At 41.7% G+C, this 21,099-nt stretch overlaps 1 protein-coding gene across 1 annotated transcript; it reads right to left on the reverse strand.

The window, feature by feature from the left end:
- Positions 1–3,384: 3,384 nt before the first annotated feature.
- LOC109478212 lies at positions 3,385–5,088 on the reverse strand. Its single transcript, XM_019779669.1, has 3 exons — positions 5,058–5,088; positions 4,165–4,609; positions 3,385–3,925 (listed from the first exon to the last, which is right to left on the reverse strand). The coding sequence occupies exons 1-3, from the start codon at positions 5,086–5,088 to the stop codon at positions 3,385–3,387; spliced, it is 1,017 nt and encodes a 338-aa protein (XP_019635228.1).
- Between the last annotated feature and the right edge of the window lie 16,011 nt (positions 5,089–21,099).

Raw genomic sequence — 21,099 nt, forward strand, 5'->3', positions numbered from 1 at the left:
ATTTTGTCATCACGTCAACAAGATGTCGTATTCAGTGGACTTTTGTGTCCGCATATTAAAAGATTTCTTTGTTTCGCATAACCGGTAAACCGCCTTTACTAACAAACCAGTTTCTTACAGTAAGTACAAGCTGTGTAAGACCGGACTATAAGGTTTGAACCACTGACACCGGGAAGGTCCCCTACTCGTTTCGATACGTGTGGTGGGTTTTTTAACGTGCGTGGGGTGTGGCTCAGAGTAGATAAAGGTAGATAACTTGACAACATATCCCAAGCAGCAAACTTATCAATACACATCGCAAGTATGACATCAGTAGATGATTTACAAAGGGAACCTCCTTAATTATCATCGATGAAGCTTTATAATCATATCTGCCTCATTGTCTTCAAGCGGCTATAAAATAACGAGTGATTACACCGGTTCATTTCACCCGTCAGACTCATTTTTGTCAGGATGCACCTCTCCATTGCCGTCCGACCTTCAGCTGAATACACGCTCATGGTGGTGTGTATTGTGCACATATTCATCACATCAGATTTTCCATACCAATTATCACCTGATTGCACTTTGAATATATTTCCCAATGGTTCCGCCGCATATAGCTAGAAAATGAAACGCTTAATATCCTTGAGTAAGAGGATAATCCAGTCACGCCCCTGTCGGCTTGGAGTATGTTTATTAAAATATGCAATTTGCTTGCTAAACTGCTCGTGGATCATACTTGCCTAATTTGAAGTTATATGCTTCACCGTTAGACCATGTGCATGCATAACGTGTACATGTAGATGGCATTTTGGAAAGAACTTCGTAAATAGACTGTGTCCAAATATATGCACTTCAAAAATGAATACCCATCGAAGAGCAGTTTTAGTCATCAGTTGGCAGAGATGCTCTACCTTTTCTTATTAGATCGCCCAAAGCTATTTTTGAACTGGAATTACCCTACTAGGTGACAACTGACAATGTAGTGCTAACCAAACAGCGATATCTATGACCCAGATGCGTGTGTTTGGCCAGTACGTATAACCACTACAGTCAAAGTAAAGCTGCCACTTTTACATCTGGAACGTTCGAAAAGCATCCCTGATCTCGTAACTAAATCACTTCGTGTAAAATAATAGTAAACGGACCGTCTTCACACAGCATTTAGTACCGGTATTGTCACTGCTTACTAAAGATACATGGGCAGAATTACCCCTCTTTTTACCTTTAAGGAAAACGGAGCTCTTCTATGAGGCAGACCATTGATCATCAAGTAGATCTGTCCTGTCTCTTCAAACAAGGTAGTAAGAAGGGATTTGTGTCGGGACATCACAGTGACTTACTGGTCGACGTATAAAACTTGTTGTTCAGGTTTCTTTTGGCAACAATTGAGATTACTACATATAGTATATGTAGGTCAGATGTTTCAGCATCATCCATGATCATATACGATAAGTATACAAAGACCCCACCCCAATAGAACTAAGCACAAACGGCCAACACATTGTCGATATCTGAAGACTCATATCATAAAAGGCAAGTATACTACTGTATCTGTGTTTTTTTACAAATTGGATTCTTTTTGTTTAATTTGTCTTCACATTATGTGTAAGTGGTGGCGTTGAAACAAGTCTTAGATACATGAGTGCGCTACCACTCTGTGTTGTACTATGTTATACTGTGTGAACAATAAAAAAAGGCAAGAATACTACAATGTAGAAAATTTCAAGTGTTCAACCACTAGCTATAGATACGTGTACTGAAATTAATAAATATTTACGTTGGAGACTCCCGTCTGGTGTTAGCTTGCCTGCTGTTAGTTTATAGTCAATGGGACACAGTCTTTAGAGACTGATTCCCAAGGGATATGTAAGACATATTACATCTTTTGATTGGGGATGGTCCATATGTCATGAGCCTGGTCCCCATCATAAAAAACTGAAACCTTCCAAAAGAGTAGAAGTATTACAATACTAGCCAACAGTTTTTAGATATCGTCCGAAGTAATAAATTTACAAGTAATAAATGCTATGATTTAAAAACTTTACACCTACGCATTTAGGAAAAAATACATGACAGATTACATATTTTTACTAGTACGGTATTCCCTGGATACTACAACTCAATCATTCAACTAATTTTGCCACATGGTGTTCGATCTGAGAATCCATTTATTATGCGTTTATCGTGCCCCTTGTTTCTACCATCGCCTTCAATTAGCAATTAGATCGATTGCCATCTATGAGAAATCTGCTGTAATCTGGTGCAAATTAGCCCTGTTGATTTCATTACCCCAATCAAAACACGTACGGCATCCCATTTGTAATGTGAATAAGGGATGTATGCATCTAGTGATATTCAATACTTAGTACAGGTGTTCTTCACTTACCAAAGTATCAAGTTTCATATTATAACTTTGGGTTTGGGTGAGTCCAATTCCTTGTGTTGGAAATTACAGTTTAAACTTGCTGCATAAGTTTCATATTATACAAAAGCCAATAGTTAAACACTGATACAACTATACGGCCTTAATATAATCACAGTCTTATCATGTCACAAAATGATAAAGATAACTAGGTTCAGTAAGATAATTCTTTCAATCAGTGACTATTAATCCTAAGGTACATACCTCCGAATTTTCGACGACTAGTCAGTTCGTCTTGGTCACGGAATAATCCTAGTCTCGCAAGATAACGCGAGACTAGGACGAGACTTGCGTGGATCTTCTGCCCCCCTCTGCCTCCTTGCGGAGTAGAGGTAGGTAGGGCTTAGGCAGCTCCCAGCCTTCGTTGCGGTTCAGCTTGGCTCCCACTAGTTGGATGTGTATGGCCTCCTTGATCTTCCGATGTGCGTTGCGGGCTTCCTGGTCGATAATTTCGATCGTGTCTAGTATAGGTTGGGTGGTGACCCTATGTCCAGTCTGTAACTGGTGTTGACTAAGTGCCGACTTGTAGTCCTTACGGTCAATCGACTTCTGATGTTCACCTGACCTTTCCCCCAGCGATCTCTCTGTTTCTCCCACATACGTCTCACCGCAGTGTTCGCAGACAAATTTATAAATGACACCACACTTTTCACTCGGATCTAGAGGATCTTTCGGGCTCACCAGGGCATTCCGTAGGGTGTAGCCTGGTTTTGAAAACAGGCTAACATTGTGTTTGGCAAACACTCGTTTCAGTCTTTCTGTAGTCCCTTTAATGTAGGGGAGTACAGCAAAGCTGGAGGGTGTTTGTCCCCTGTCTCCACGTTGTGTGTCCTTGTGGTTCCTCTGCTGTGTTTTTCTGGTGTCACCTTCTCTAAGGGCCCAGTCCGGATAGCCGCAGTGACGGAGTGCGTTCCTCACTTTCCCTTTCTCTACTTCTCTCAGGGTGCGGTCCTGAATGAGAGTGTCTGCCCGGTGCATTAAGGTTTTAACAATGCCGAGTTTCTGCTGGATGGGGTGGTTGGAGGACCACTGTAGGTAGTGGTCTGTGTGTGTCTCTTCCGGTAGACATCCGTGGTGATGGTACGGTCCTGGTTCTTAATCAACATCACATCTAACATGGGGAGGCGACCATCTTGTTCTCTCTCCATCGTAAACTTAATACTGTCGTGTTGTTGGTTAATATGTTCAAAGAGTTCTTGCTCATGTGCTTGCTGGTTGACTATCCCAGTGTCATCCACGTACCTACCCCAAAACTTGGGGCGGTGTGGGGCTGTGTCCAGGGCTTTCCTTTCAAACTCTTCCATGAACAAATTGGCAAGCACGGGGGATAGCGGGGAGCCCATTGCCATACCATACGTTTGTTCGTAAATCATGTTGTTGTACTGGAAATATGTGGTGCTCACAACCAACAGGAGGAGATCCCCAAATTCCTCAGGAGTGAGCAGGGTACGACTCTTCCAGCTAGGGTCCTCCTCAGCCCTCTTAACCGCCATCTGAACCACCTCTTTCCCCGGGACACTGGTAAATAGGGCTGTGACATCAAAAGAGGTCAAAACATCCCCATCCTCCAACTTAACTTGTTGGATTTTGGTGACCAGGTCCTTAGAGTTATTGATGTGTTCTGCAGTCTGTCCCACTAAGGGCTTAAGGAGGTCTGCTAGGTGCCTTGCTAGATGGTAAGTTATAGAGTTGATGCCCGACAACAATAGGTCTCAACTTAAGTGGATCTTTGTGGGATTTTTGGTGTGGCATAGAACCTAGGGGTGGCATCTGAAGTGGGGTAAATCTTGTCATATACTTTTGGGTCGAGATGTCCTGCCTTCTTTATCTCCCTCAACTTCCTCTGTAATCTGCCCTTGAGTTTCTTGGTGGGATTCGTGGGCCCGATAACTTTGTAGGTATTCTTGTCATCGAGCAGTTTTTCACATTGTGCTACATATTCTGTTCTGTCCATGACTACAACAGCCTTACCTTTATCGGCAGGGAGGATGACGATGTCCTTGTTACCTTTCAGTGACTTAATGGCACGTTTCTCCTCCTTGGTAAGGTTAGGCTTCGGGGGTTTGGCATTCTGCAGAATGCCTACTACCTCGTTCCTCAGTAGCGATGCCTCCTCTTGGTCAAGTTTCTGGCAAGCGACCTCGGTGGCTGTAACGATCTCCTTGACGGGGATCGTGTCGGGGGTGACCGCAAAGTCTCGTCCTAGTCTCGCGTTATCTTGCGAGACTAGGATTATTCCGTGACCAAGACGAACTGACTAGTCGTCGAAAATTCGGAGGTATGTACCTTAGGATTAATAGTCACTGATTGAAAGAATTATCTTACTGAACTTATACTATACGTGACTGATGAATCTCTTCAACAAAAAGATAACTAGCTGTTTAATATAAAAAAAATTTCCGATGACCAATGACCTGAAAAACAAATTTGTACTAAAAAAAATATAAAAAAATAGTGTATTATCTGAAGTGGAAATATTACCATCACTAATCCTGTGTCTCCATGTAAGTAAGTGTACCCCTACTACTGAATATGGCACATCTGACAGTTAGGGAAGGAGGGGGGCGTAACGGATGATCGATAGACTTGATTATTAGGTTAGGTCACATCTGTGCCTGTCAGGAGGGGACATGAAGGGCGACCAGCAAACCCAACGGACCGACCGAGGCCTTCGCTCTCATGTGGTGAAGGGGCTAATCTGGGACAGATGGCTAAAAGTCATTGCTAAATGTCCATAAATACATTAACGTTGGCGATCACTCTGGAATTGTAATCATTCGTATACATTGTTTGTATTTCATAATCTCGAGATCACTGTAGGCTGTTGTGCGATTTTGATATCGTAGATTTTCAAGTTTGTCATGATAGAACCAACCGCCGACAAGGATCCTGGGCAGCCTTCCTGTGAGGAGACAACAGTCGGGGCATCATCACTAGAAAGCTTTAAACAACTTCTGCAATTAAATGTGCAACGATTGAATGTAACAAGTCGTTCGGTAGGACGGACACACGTACGGTCAACGTCATAGGCATTGATCAGGTAAACATTGCCATCATCACCTACATTAACACCGTGACCGTATACGTGTATCCCTACAAAGTAGTCCTAAATCTACGGCAGTCTGGGGTGTAGTAAGATTTATGATAGCAATAAAACATCAACAATGAGCAAAAGGCATCGTCATGACCTAATAATACAATGCGAAATACATGTGATGGTCAATGAAGGCACATTTCTGGCCAATAACCCAAAGGTTTCTATTTTGCTCCGATTGAGAGAAAACTAGAATGCCTCACTATATATGCATGTGCCGTTGTCAGAACCCTGTCTATCATATGGCCATTACCACTGACGAAAATTGGCAGGTATGTACTTGATGTGATTAATTGTCTTGCCTTTAGAAACCTTGACAACTTGATACGTAACCAGCACGAGGCCAAACAGTAGGACCATAGGGCCCCACCCTTATTACCTGGATGGTGTCGCGGGAATGTCTAAATTAGACTCCATTTGACGTCCACCATTTATCAAGCGGTGATTTCAATTTGTACTATGATCTCTGAGTTCAGGGTATGGTCCATAAACTTTCCATTTCCAAGCAGTGGTGTAAGACGCTTGGCTAGCGTCTGACCTGTGTTATTGCCTCTGTCTTCTCCCTCATGTACGTCACAGGGTGAGAGGAGTAATTGTAGGGCAGAGAACGTCGTCTCAGAGGAGGGAGACTTTATTTTGCTGGAGGTGGGGGAGATTTAGGCTAGACCGTCGATGAGTAGCAAAAAAGCATCTTCTCAAAACGCCTTTGATGCACCATATTTGTTAGTTATCATCAGATAGATTTAGAGTTAGATGTTCAAGGGTTAAATGTAACAAGTCGTTCGGTGTAATGAAGCCAGCTGCCACCGCGCCGCGTGCCTGCGAAGTTGGTGTGTTGCGCCGTTGAGCGGTTATACCGGCAATACAGATACAGATATTTGACTGCGTTAACGGCTACATTTTGGATGGAGCCAGAAGAAACATCTTCCACGACATTGCCGTCCAAATCATCAAAGCCCCATTCAAGTTTTACTGCAACATCTATTTACAATACACGGTGCTGACACTGTCAAGTCACTGGCTTTTTTATACGCCATCACGAAAACATGAAACAACACAAAATGTAAAGTAAGGAATCCAAATAACAGACATGTAAGATAATTGTCTATTAAATGCGAGGTCCATGAAGTGTCCCTTGTACGTCAAGTTGAAAGATATACTATGTATATAACATAATCCAATGTAATATTAATAAGCCAATACCATTACAACCAGATGCGGAATATATATACGGTAACATCTGAATGTAAGAAAATTCCAATATATGACGTACGGCTAGCTTATATTGTTGCATTAAAAGAGTTTACACCTTGCTGGTCGATACGAAGAAGCATGTGTCATAATTGAAATAAATGACCATCCTCAGACAGGTGTGAGCTCACTAAACGCCCGCGTGGGACCAGAATCGTAGAGGGGAACCTACGCCAGGTGATCCCGTCCGATCCACCTGCCGTCCTCGTCCGTCAGAACAAAATCTTCCCGCTCTTATAAAAAGGAATATCAGAAGAAACATTCGTCATTCAGCGAAAATTGTCCACCTGGCACTCTGGCGTCATTAATCTCCGGTATTCTAAACTATCACGGAGGAACACCGGTGCCGTGTTTATCCGCACACGGGGGACTACAGGTGATCGATGTCGGCGTTGATTTGTGAAGATTTCAGGTCATTCGGGAGACCGCTCTGATTGTACTGTTCCATTCTGATTCCTTGTCATTGACCATGGAGCGCACTGTGGACTTCCAAGGACTGAACCAACGGAATATGGCATTTTCTCTTGGCGCCCTGAGCGTTATAAAGCTCCAACCTTCTAGTAAAAACTTTCAAAAACGTGTTACATAGTCTGTTATCAATGAAGAAAATTTAATTAATGATATATATGATTTGTTGGCACATTGGTGTCGTGGGACATGGAAAAGTTTGCTGTTCCATTCTGATTCATTGTCATTGACCATGTAGCGCACTGTGGAACTTTGTACCTGGCAGTTTTCGAAATAGTGTACAACTACATTAAACTACATTAAACTAATGTATATGTACAGTTTAACGTAGTTGTACACTATTTCGATCAAATGCAAAAAAAACATGTGAACTAAACCAAGCGTATCCTTGTGAGTGTGTAACTATGCTACTTATACATGGTACAACTGCATATTGGACGTTGTACTTGTTCGTGGGAATTATTCAGGCAACCATTCATATGGATTTTTGGTGTATGTATATTGATGTGTGTTTCTCCTTGGTGCTGACGGGTCATCCGTTACAATAGCACACCTTCACACGCGCACTGAGCCGTTCACAAACGGATCTGACGACGCTCACAGCTCTACTAAGGTTTTCACGGTGGAGTTTTTACGCATAACGCGACTACTACTTCGTGTTATCACCCGGGCTCAAGCACTCTCCGTCTCATACAGACTGGAACTATTGCCTTCCAAAAACGGCACCCGAGCGGCTTCCGACTCGGAAAGGTCATCTCCTCGCTGACACGTTCCGACTGGAGCTCAATACGATTTCACACGCCTGACGAGCTGTGTTTGCACCACCACATTAACAACATCTTCAAATTGTCGACTGAAGCCAATGTAATATTTTCTCTCTTCCGATAGATTGAGTGTACCTGTATCTGTATAGATATAGCCGGTCTAGCCGTCCATCGGCGTAACACACAAGCTTCACAGGCACGCGGCGCGGCGGCAGCTGGCTGCATTACGAACGACTTGCTACACCTAACTCTTGAACATCTAACTCTAAACACTGTTTAAAGCTATCTACTAATAATGTCCCTACTGTACTTGGTAACAGAGAGTTCCACAGATAGGCCTAAGAAAGAATGGGTTTTTGAACATCCTTGGTTGATAACTCTGGTACTTGAAGGCATGGCTATTTCTTGTTCTTTTCTGAGCTAGTATTAGGTACTTAGTAGTTAGTATATACACCAGCTGGTACATCGTCTGTTAGTATCAATAGGAATCAATGAAGAAAATTTAATGCCACTATCATGATATCGTACATTTTGGTACATTAATGTCATGGGACATGGAAAAGTTTGCAATTTCATGTCTTTTATCACTATGAACGAACATAAAGTATATAATGTGCACATTTTTACCCTTTTGACACTGTAGTCCAAGATGATCTTATGGCGCTAGCTAACAAGGCCAAAGATAACAACATAAATCATGAGTTCTTAATGAAGTCTCCAGGGCCGACTCACTGACGACTTGGCAGAAAGTCGTTACTTCCGCGAAAGGATACAGTCGAATCGACAAAATACGTCGATATCGTTGCCGTGGAGGGTCACACAATTGATATGTTATAAGATTAATCACGCAATTACACAGGTTTTGCTCGGCGTCCAGATCACTTGTTTTTACAGTTAGGACCCTTGTTTAAGTTTGTCTGACAACTAAAGCCTTGATTTGACCTCGCTTAGGGTGGCCTTGCGAACAATCAGGCAGCACTAGGCCTTAAAACTGCCGTAAGTACTCGCAGATACCCGCGCATCCCCTGCCAAAGCCACGGACTATGTTTTAAAGCTACAAATATGTCCACGGAGCGTTTTTGTAGAGTACCGTACACAAGAAATAAGTTGTTCAATCGATACGGCAGTACAACTGTAAAGTGTTCTTTTTGACAGGTTCTGTCGTGAAATTAATCAGACAAAATCGATGCCAGCTCTTTTCTTGGCAAGCTGTCTCGTCTGAAGCCCAATGGCAGCGTCGCTTGTATTGATTGTAGGAAACTGTACATGAAACACTGCACAGAATAACAGCTTGTGGCCAATCAATTGCACTGTCCGGCCCCATATTTCATCCAAGTAAGTGACCATTTAAGTCACCATACGTAAGATTTTAGGCACACTCAAAACTTTTAACACTATCTAGCAACCTTTAAATGGTGTACGATCAAGGCAGGATATTTACTACCGTCATGAAACAAAAATAAAATTATTTCTTAACTACCTTCTTTCACATATTTTATATCTATATGCAAAGTGATAACTTGCTACGTAGCTACACCTGCACTAAGTGGTGCGAAAGGAATAAACGGTGGCAAACCTTAGGGCTGATGAATTGAAATGTATATATATTTCAGTGATAATTCAAGTTCATCGCACCTTTGCTTCTCTCCACTGCTTTTGAGAGATTATCGTGCGTTGTCTTTCAAAAATACTTTTATCTTATTAGTTACTACATATGTTTACCGAAGGAAAACATATTGTTTTTGCTCAGTTTCTTCCTCTTCTTCTCTAAACAAATAAGGTCATTAACTTGATCCAGACGTCTGTTACCATGGTAACTAGTGTTGGGTTATATCATGTTGCAATTTTATAGCAGGAGGGATTTAGACTGCTGTCACCATATACGTATATGAATGTGTTTGAGTAAGAATTAACAGAGCAGACCATATGTGAAGGTAAACATTATGCATTTGCTTTGCAAATGTTACCTTTGTAGTTATCAATCTAGTAAGTAAACGCTGAACGGTTTCCACCTGATGCGAAGAAGGCTTTACCCTCGCTATGTGACAGAACAGCCAGAAAACTTCCCCACTTTGGGCGGGCGGAAACGGCTCCTCCCACGTTGCCACAAGGGTAGTAATCTTTGATCGGAAAGCCTTCGGAGGAAAAGCTTTGGTACAGATTTGCGATAACACGAGGCACATTTCGCGCATTGTTGATGGTTCCTTGGTCACCCGCGTGTCACTAATGGAAACCTTGTCTGATGGGGGGACGTTTTCCCGCGCTTTTGGGTCAGGACTCCTCCGTTCCACTGAGAACCATCTTATCTTGTTGTTTGACAGAAAATAGCGACCTTTTGTATCAAGACATCACTTTTATCACGCACTAAGCCCGACATTTGTTGTTGGTTGGATCTCCTTATCCACTTTAGGAGGTCACTAAGACGCTGTAGGATATTTTTTTCGCTGGTGATTTGGCGCTAAACGTACCGTGTAGAGCTAAGTACATTCGACACCGTGGAGGCGACAATTTCTCACCAGAAATGTCCTTTTTCGTCATATACATCACAAATGTATGACAACAAAGGCTTTATCGCATGTATTTGTGTTCTTACTTGACATGGCAAGGTATTTCTTGTTTACGCACAACCATAGTTTTATATGCTTTGTTTTAGTTGCTGTTTAAATTTATATATTATAATCGCTTAAGAGGTGAAACCTGATTATTATCTTCATTATGTAAATTGTAAGAACTAATACCGAGGACTCCTCTGTTGTCCATATTCCCCATATACACATATTCACACATGGCTTGAATTTAAATAAAAATACTTGATTGTTACAACAGATTGCTGTTATTGTACGTCGCATCTAACACCTAATTATGGGTTCACCACACCACGAAGTGGTGGTGAACCCATATTGCTTTTTCTGATGTTTCTTCTCCTCCTTCTCCTTCTCCTTCTTCTCCTGCCATTTTTTAAATGGATTCAGCTTCTTCATTTTAGGGCCCGAGGTCCTGAAATTTGGTATGGAGGTACAGTGGGCAAATACCCCTAGGCGTTTTTTAAATTATTGTGATACAGGCTTTTAGAATGGTTTTATTTGAGTTTTTTGGCTGTGTTTTAGCAAATGTATTACTGTGTTAGTGTGCCTTCCTTTTGCCACGTTTGGGCATGAGTCATCACAATGAAATGCAGGGCATCAACCAATAGGCATGCAGCTTTCCTCTATTCTTCTTGCTGATTGGCTGTTGGGATTTAACTTGATTAACAGACTGCACAGAGCATTTCCACCTGCACAGAGCATTTCTTGCTGATTGGCTGTTGGGATTTAACTTGATTAACACCTGCACAGAGCATTTCCATACTGACAGTATGTCTGTATTCAAGTGTTTTGGTAGGGATTTCAAGCTTTCCTGCTCCAGCATTTGAATGCGGGGCATGGGACGTTTTTTTTTATTTTGAAAATCAACAGTTTGCATTATGCAATTAAAAATCCTAACCAATAAAGTAGGGAATAGCTATCCAACTGTTGTTTTAGTTGTATTTTACTTCATATTATAGTTATATCAATGTAAATCATTGTTTTCCCTTGTGTTTCTCATTCTTTCCCTGCCATGTCGTAAAATGTGGTGAACCCATCGCTGTATTTGCTCCAAAGCAAATATTGGCCTTTCTAGTTTTACCTTTACCTTTACAAATGTACCCTTTGAACTCTACGTCTGACCTTTGACATTTCCCTTGACCCCCCGGTGATAGATAATTCCATTCTTCTATCCGAGACATTGACTGATGCGGAAAAGATTCGATTATCAACTCTTTTAATTAGTTTCCCGTACTCGTGCTGGAAATTGGGAAACAAACGACTTTTCTAACATCATTTGACGTCCAGAAATAGCCATCTTTTCTAGTGATCTTATTATCATCATCCATAACTTCGTTTTGCGTATGATAATTGCCTTGGCTCGTTTTGCTGTGAAGAATTGATGTTTCAACAGATGAATATCAGTCTGAATATCAATCCATAAGTTTTGTTAAGCCTCAAAAGATACCTTTTAGCTATAACATATTTTGTCGATATCAACGTTTGTATAAGATAATACTGAAATTATATTATCACGGAAAATTAGATTTAAAAGAACAACTATATACATGCCTTTGGCTTTATCATGGATATGACTTCTATCAACATTGTACTAAGAATAGAAACGATTTGCCATCATGAACAAGAGAATCCACATCCATATACCCCTAACATTCAATCATAGCTTCACTCTTCAAACGATGGTATGTTTTTGACATCAAGAATCATGGTTCTTTGATTTTTCAGCAAGGCTTCTTACTTTTCTTCGCACGTCTGTCTCGCCATGCCTGTATGACAGTTACGCCAATACAAGCTACCTAATCACGCCAGCCTATCAGCAGCCTTCTTACAGCCAGTTGCGGGTGCCAACAAGAGGAGGGCTAAGCCAAGAAAATTCCCGGGAATTTAGCCAGCTAATCACTCCAACTCCCCGCGACACACATGTCTCGTCAAGACATCTCGCACATTAAGAGCCATTGATTTATGAGTTTCTAATCCGCCAAGAGTTGGGAGAGATTAGTGTCGACTTAAGTCTGGACATCTCTGTTGAGCCGCGGTGAATGAAGAGATTTCATCGCAGACGAGAGACGTCGTCTTTTTTTGTAACGATTCATGGCATTGGCGAGGTTTATAAAAACGTCTGAGAGATAAAACCACAAGATCCATGATTTTACGCGGCTTCCTACCAGCCCACTTATGATTTTAGCTCCTTTTTGTGATTATTTCCTGAGGATGTGTTTTTATTTCCGTAGGAGTATTGCAATTGCCCGAGGGGGTTGCCGTTTAAAGCTATCTTTGGGCAGATTTAGTAACAGTAATGTGTTGACGGATCAGCGCATATACTGACTGGATAGAAAAAACTAAAGATAAAAAGCAAAGTTGGCTTAGAGGAGAGAGTTGGATGTTTAAGAGCGGGTTAAGGCGCCTTAAGTCTAAATAATAACTACAAAGTCTGGGGGTTAAGATACTGGAGTTTCTGGACATGCGCACTTTACCGCGCCATCAATTTCAATGTTAGGTTTGAGGAATTTCATCTACCTCCAAGTAGATGTTGAGGGTGGAAAATTGTAACGCTTTCTGACCGGCTAGCTGAAAATGTAAGACATTTATACGGTATGAAATTTTCTGGACTATACCACCTGAAAGGTCAAGGGGTGATATGGAAATGTTTGTTACATCGCTCATATTTTGCTCCATTCGGTATACCTGTGGCATAGGCTGTGTAACAATTTTCAATTGCATTTCATGTCCTTTTCTTTAGATAAAATTCTAGCAGAACTGAGTATCATAAGTATAGCCTTTACCATACACAACTTATTATAACAAAAGTGTGTACTCTACTTGCCCAATTCTTGAAGACTAATTGTATAATTCTTGTCCACACAGTTAACTCATAAAATACTCCCACAACGTTGCGGGTAGTCCTCATAGGAATGATATCATAGACAGCCATAAACGCATAGTAAACCATACCCACTACATCAATGCTAACGTGAATACTAATGACTATACCATACCATAGCTTGTATGATTCATAGTTTTAGTTGCATGAACTTAACCTTCATGTCTCATTTCCAAATACAGTACTCGCACAATTAGGAATTGTTGTAAGTAAGGCGGGAGATTTTCTTTTTTAAAAGAGTGGGCGATTTTAGAAATATTTGGTCAGAACATTTGCTCTCCAGTAAAGCCTGTTTTACATGCCACGTCGAGTCATTTTAAAGAGCAATAAAAAGGCATGCGGTGTGTTGGGGGTACATGTATGTAAAGGGTCATGAAATGCACCGAAAAATGTTTTATCACCAGTTCGTGAGGTACTATAATCATAAAGCAACAGAGCAGATCCAATTCGAACCGTCCCTGGATATACGTTTTGCTATCCTAAGGTTTCAACATGCTTTCTTTTTTACATAATTCAAAGACGTTTACATCCTACTATCTTAGTATATCTCTGGGCTGATGTTTCGCTACAGAATTGCAACAGTTTAGTTCCAGATGTGCTCAACGGTATACTGGTCGAATTAGCCTTTACAAAAGACGGCACCAACACTTGCGCATGTTTTAGTTATCACAAGCTCAGAAGGCGTTCGTACAAGATATACTGGAGCCTTGTGGTGCAGGGGGAAGACAGATGCCTATCCTAAGGAGCTATGTCAGTGATTTCGCTGACCGCCATCTTAAATCAAATCCCCGGATGTTGTACACGTTTCAGTTGATGAACACGGAGTGGACATGGAGGCGATAAATGGCCATAACTGATGGCCTTTACGTGCGCTAGGGTCAGCTACCTGGCGTCTATTGTAGTAAATGGCCAACTGACTGGACAGGTTACGCCTCTCCACGGACACCACAGTTCAAAGGTTAACATTCCCAGCTTAGGTCCTAGACGTGACTGCTGGCTGCTACTGTCATACCTGATGTATTTATGGCACTTTTATCGGATGTGTTGAACGCCGTTAGAAACCTTTAGTCGTGTCTAATGGCAAATAGATCCCGTTTTCGTGGAGGGAAGGAGGCAAATTATTCCCTAGGAACCTACGACTGCAGGCGTTATGTTAGTGGAGATTACGTTAATTCATAAAGTAGCCGTTAATGCTATTAGGGAAGTGCAGTTCACGCCGTGTAACCAGGCCCAGGGGAGGCTAGCGGCTCCGACAGTATGATGAAGTGTCGGTACCTCGCCTCAGGCCCAGCACAACACCAAAACTACCATCGCCGTCTCTTCCTCTTCCAAGTAAGATCAAGAGCAGGCCAAAGAATGTGGAAGCCGTCTTCGATCTGGCTCCATTAAAAATCCAATACCTCCACTTTCTAGCCTCCAGGTACGAAATCCTGGGAAGAAAACTAGAGCGCAGTCGTCTAAGAACAGTGCAACACCGAGGACTCTAGCTAGATTCAATTCGGAAGGGCATCTTTTGGAGAATTCAAGTTTTAAACATAGCTATATGGTTCCGTTCCCTGAGCACCTAATGGTTAGGCATATGTTCTAAAACTTAAGGAATATGTAACGGACATTATACGAAGGCTGCTTGTGTCGCCATCGCCTCGGACGACTCATAACTCAGCGCCTCCCACTTATCATCCAAGTGCGAGAGATATGGACCGTCTCTGCTGAACAAATCGTTGCAAAGATCTTGGAAGTTTTTCTCCCCCGAGGGGTAGGTCCGCATCACTGTGCCACCCTATCCATCAACCCACCCCTGCATCGCAGATATGCGTCTTTTCAACCATCTGTCATTCTCTCACCGGACCTGATACAGTCTCAGCTCCAGCGTTTTACCAGACAAGTTAGTCCTAGCCGAGGGCTAAAGATGCAAAAACAGGGTCAATGTTTTCTCCCAGTCTTCTCTCCCTTATCTTATCGGGAACTCGTGAAGTTGGCGACGTTTTATTGAGCGACACTTCCGTGACTTTTATCTAAGGTTGATGTAATCACTGCCGTAGACAATGTTTCCAAGTCGTTACCTGAAGTGTTTCTCTGGTTTATTGCCTGAAATAAAACCTGGAATTCTTTTAAAAGCTAGCGCACACGGCGACAATTGTAACTTCCGTGACTTTATCTAAGGTTGATGTAATCACTGCCGTAGACAATGTTTCCCAGTCGTTACCTGAAGTGTTTCTCTGTTTTATTTCCCGAAATAAAATCTGGAATTCTTTCAACAGTTCTGTAGTGCAAATCGTAAGCATACAATACGGCAATTGTATTAAAGAGAGAAGAGATCCTGTAGATATAGATCTAGATGTAGCACAGCAATGTAGCACTTGTTCCTCCTACCCTTGTACCTCATCTAACTCAGTGCATTTGGCCCATGTAGGGCGTGAGTATGCTATACAGTTCATTGTCATTGCCATTCGATACATACGTACTTTCTATGATACTAACAATGCCATACAGACTGTTGGTACTCAAATGAGTAGTGCCGGTAGGAGATGATTTTTACTTTTTAGCCTGACAACACCTCTGCGTGGAAATATATAGATTGACAGGCAAAATGACAGGACGTCAAAGGTCTCAGTATAGGGAATTAGTCAACAGGGGGGAATTCAGGAAGCCGAGGATTACGTATTTCTCGGAAATCTGAAATATCCCACTTCTTGTTTTCTATTCAGTGTTTTAGAGTCAACTTTCATCAACCTCCCTTCCGTAACTACCTACCACACGTGTGCCTCCCTGACTCCCACAAGAGAAAAGCCTGAAACGGAGAGAAAAGTTGAACATTTTCTGTTCCTCCAGGGACGAACTATTGGGACGACGTCCTCCCAAAGCTTCCACAGTACGCAGTACATGTCTTCCTGACTTACACAAGAGAAAATTTGACCTGAAAAAGAGAGAAAAGTTGAACATTTTCTGTTCCACTAGGGCTAGGGATGAACTATTGGGACGACGTCCTCCCAAAGCTTCCACAGTACGCAGTACATGTCTTCCTGACTTACACAAGAGAAAATTTGACCTGAAACAGAGAGAAAAGTTGAACATTTTCTGTTCCACCAGGGACGCACTAGTGGGGCGACGTCCTACCAAAGCTCCCACAGTACGCAGTACATGTGTGTATATATGTAGGCTCGAGCGTTCAAACCACATTTGTTGTAAGCCTGGTTGACAAAGCGAGTCGGTAGTTGATGGATGACCTGTGAGGAGGTAGTTGAAAACTGAGTAAGTGGATAAGTAACTGTAAGTGTTTCTGTCCCCGTGAGACCCTGAGTCGCAATTAGCGATGGCAAAGCCAACAGACACACGACGAACATACTACAAAAAGTGGTCAACTCTTACTTTAAAAAAGCAGCTCCCATGTCGTCTGTTTTACACGGTCCCCGAATGTGCTGACTGACAATCACGAGCTAATTTTACATCTTACATCACGTGACCAGTGACCTTGCCCGAGAGAGAAGTGGGTCAAGGTTCACGCCGTGGTTGACAATGATTTATGAGGTCTTCCCGACAAAGTCATGTAGGTCGGATTATACAATAATACACTTGGCTTATTCAGTGTTGACAGGGATTTGAGGGAAAAACAATGCTATCATAGAGACTTGGCAAGAAGAGGCTTTAGATAGAGAAGCAGCAAATAACCACAGGGCTCCACTTATTTCAAAGCAAACATAACGTTGAACATTATACAGATATGTCTACGCCCCGGAATGGTAGTTGCCATAGCGTGTGTGTTCTAAATGCAGCCTCTATGTCTCCTGCATGTTCAGAATGTTTATTTATAGTGTAGGGGAGGCGCTCGGTCGAAGCAGAACACTGGACTAGACCTGGACTTTCCAACGTACTTGTCTACACCTCCATACCCTTTATATAAAATATAGCGGAGACAAGTATCGAAATCCCGGGCTTACTACGATTACAGCTAAATGGACCAGCCATCCGTTCCAATATCAAAGCGATGCGGAGTGTTGCAAAAGTTAAAGAAGTTAAGACTTTTCAGATCAATTTTCTTTGATACCTTAATGCCGACCTTGATACGTATTCCCACAGGTTTTAGAATATCATACTTTAGCGCCATTATCAGTAATTAGTTCCACTCGATTAAGTCTTTTCAATGATAGCAAGTTAGTAAAAGGTCAGACCATGGTAGGTCTTAATTCGGGATCTTTTCGCATCGATCAGCGGTTCCTCTGGCTGTTCTGGTGAGGAGAGCTTGTGAGATTATCCTGAGATAATACTGTAGTACAGTTTGTCATGCATGCACGCTGCCTTCATAGGCTGGGCTGGCGTGTATTGTATTGATCAACTTCAACTTACAGCGGTGTCACATTGGTCTAAGATTGTCGTAGTATTTCAGAACATGATTATCATAGAACCAAGACGTCTTGGAAATCATCTATTAGTGGCCTTATGTACAGTTTACAACGTACAAAAACCACTTGTGAGAAACATTCAACTTTCAAGTCATTCTTCTGAACCACCGAAAGTAGCCTGGTATCTATTCCTATTTTTATGTTTATGTTTATCGAAGGAAAATAACCGTTCCAAACAAATGGTTAATGACCTTAAACCAGACGTCTGTCACCATGGTAACTAGTGTTGGGTTACATCATGTTGCAATTTTATAGCAGGAGGGATTTAGTCCTGTCTGACCATATATATATATGCATTTGTTTGAGTGAGAATTAATAGAGTAGACCGGTAAACATTATGCATTTGCTTTGCAAATGTTACCTTTCTAGTTTCGATGGTTACTGCTTATATAGGGGCAAAAGTGTACTGAATTGGTCTACTAGAGAACCTAGAAATGGATACCAGGCTAACTAAAAGAGTTAAAAAGGCATACATCACAAAGACACGATTGGCCGTCAGATGACCTCCCCAACTCTTCGCCCATCTTAAGAGTACCACGTACGATGTCCTATCTGTGTGACCAAGATCCATCCAGCCAGGCGCTGATTCGGCCCATAGTTAGATGGTTATCGTCCGGGCAGGTTCAGGATGTATGGGACACCGTGCCTGCCCTGGACCCTAAGCCATCACTAACTACTCTGGCATTACACGGGATTAACTAAACATTGATCCATCCCCCCTGTCACCCCGGCCTGGGTACATGGCAGGTCGGTTAGGGCTGCCAACCCTTCCTTGTTGTACAAATCTCCGTCAACATGACCTTTAATCCAGCCAGCCTATTAGTTAGGATGTTTGAGGTGACTTCTGTCTGTGGGACTCATCCTTCATTCTGGGGACTGGTACAACAATTGGCACCGGCATCAACAATGTATCCCCAAGGGACTACACTGGCCTAGAGCAGGCAAATGTTGAGCTATTCTCAGTTTTTAACGTCTATATGGTTCTCAACTTGAATTTGGGTAGATTATCAACAAAATAATTAGCATCATCCTTGTCTTGACTTGTCTAAGTTTTGTTTGCATAATCAATCAAAAGTTCGTGTTTTGTAAACCTGCTTTTCTGACAACTCTCAAATGTCACTAACGAGTTGCTTGAGTAGTTTTTTGGCGTATCGCATTACCTAGATGTCTAACCTTCACCGACTATCAACTTGTGTTTTGTAATACAGTGGTTATATAAGTTCAAACGATGAGTTTAAATTTGGAACCATGTATTGTTAGATACAAGAGAGACCCAATGGTCCGGAGTATGCAAATGTTGAACTTTTTTTAGTTTTTGCTTCTCATCGTGTGTTGGGCAGATTATCATGTTGTGTGTACGTACAAATGATAAGCTTAAAGTCTGGAAGTACGGAGCCTAACGGCAAGGGAAATGGCCATGTTAATAGCAATAAAGCAATACAGGTAATGTAAAATATCTGTCATATGGTGTATGTATCTATTGTATTTAGATCTTCATGCATCAAAATCACACGGTTTTTCTCCTAGCATCGCGGATATACAGAGACCGTCGAGTCACGAGGAATTCACTTTAAAAATCTCTAATTGCTTTTAGTATCATCAACAAGTCCATTACGAATCTATGCTAAAACATAGAGTACAAAGGTACTGATAGAGAGACCGCGGAATGATGTTTATTGCCTGCATTAAGAAAGATTCAAACGCGCTCGATGATTAGCACTTTCGTCCACTGCCCATTTATCTGAAAAGGCTTTGTTGGAAGATTCAAACGTATCTGTTGAACCACGCGGCTCTTGAGGTGTATGTAAAATAAAAAGGAGGATGATTTGAGGGACTCAAGGAAGACTTCGGACAATTGATACCCACGACGAGTTACTTTACATGTCTATCGCCGTGTTTTTTTGCGCCGAGATTGTCCAACCTTAATGATCTATTTTATCACCTTCTCCTTCGTACTTTTAATCCTCGCACTGGGTCATTAAATCTGTTCACAGTCACATGCTCATCTCTGTTATTTGAATAAAGGCTATCTTGGGATCCTTTGCAGCAAAGAGAGCGTGTCTGTTCAAAGAACATTTATTGTTTCATCTGTATGAGGTTGACGATCATTTTCGGAGGCAATGGCCCATATCGCCCGGACGATCTCTCTATCTCATGTTCGAGTACTTTGTAGAGGCAAGTTTGACAAAGGCAATGACAAATGCTGCGAGGGAAGCCAGATTGTCTTAACGCCAAGAGTATCCTTTGAGCTTCTTCTGATGCGGCAATGATGTACTGGGATCCACTGAAGTTGATTAGCAACGATACTTTTCAGAGTGTCTTCTCGACTCTGGAGCAGTATTAGCCTGTGCCAATCTCACAGAGATAGTGCCAAGGGCGGGCACAGTAAACCGTTGGACTGATAGGTTTTTGTGTAGAGCATTACGAAGATCAGGCCTTCGTATAGCTGTGACAAGTGCCTTATGTTTCGGGTGATTTGTTTTGTACCAAAACTGAGGACTGCTTTCACGGTACTTTTTCCAAGAGCGTACAGCAATGAGCAACAGGTAAAGTTAATAAAAAATATGATTTAAAAAAATCATTAATTTGGTTTAGAGATTTGCTTTAAATGACTGGAATCCACTTCCAGATGGCTTGTCTAATAAAAAAAATTGTGAACTTCAGTCAAATCATATTGATCACTGTTAATGTTTTATGTTGATGACAATGTTAAAGTGATGGAATCAGAAGCGTCTAACCCATACCTGGTCTGATTAACTTGCTATTAATTAACAAACATATCTTTATAGATAAATCATAGAATGCTGTGCTCAAAGATCCACCAGTGTGCCTATGCTCAGCTGCCACAGCATTTGCATTGGTATTTGGCTGTATGAGATACTCGACAATAACATAAGATATAACTCATGTAAACGATGATCGTGATATGGGAACTTCAATAACGTGGAAGCAAAAATTCTAGGAAACTAATGATATATTCTACAAGAGACTTTTTCATGGTGTTCAGAAACAAACAGTAGGATATTCAGGGCAAACGTGTATATTAATTACATAATACAATTACAGTTAAATATGTTGCATTTTGGTACATGGTATCACGAGGTCTTTGAATTTGGTTCTTTTATCCATTGAGGGAAGTTCTGGTATAGAAGACGACAGATATGTAGGCAGAATGGCAGAAAACTACACAGCCTACAGCTCTGCAGCCTCACTGACACTCATATACATTTTCCCCTCCTTTTCAGTGTT

The sequence above is a fragment of the Branchiostoma belcheri genome, unplaced genomic scaffold, assembly GCF_001625305.1.
Source record: "Branchiostoma belcheri isolate BF01 breed outbred unplaced genomic scaffold, Haploidv18h27 scaffold43, whole genome shotgun sequence".
NCBI lineage: Eukaryota > Metazoa > Chordata > Leptocardii > Amphioxiformes > Branchiostomatidae > Branchiostoma > Branchiostoma belcheri.

Coding starts and splice junctions, on each gene's coding strand:
- LOC109478212 (XM_019779669.1), bottom strand. CDS start 5,088: ATGAGAGCGAAGGCCTCGGTCGGTCCGTTGG. Junction 4,610..5,057: donor GGCCTCGGTCGGTCCGTTGG/GTTTGCTGGTCG, acceptor ACGCGAGACTAG/GACGAGACTTTGCGGTCACC. Junction 3,926..4,164: donor ACTTCAGATGCCACCCCTAG/GTTCTATGCCAC, acceptor CCTATTTACCAG/TGTCCCGGGGAAAGAGGTGG.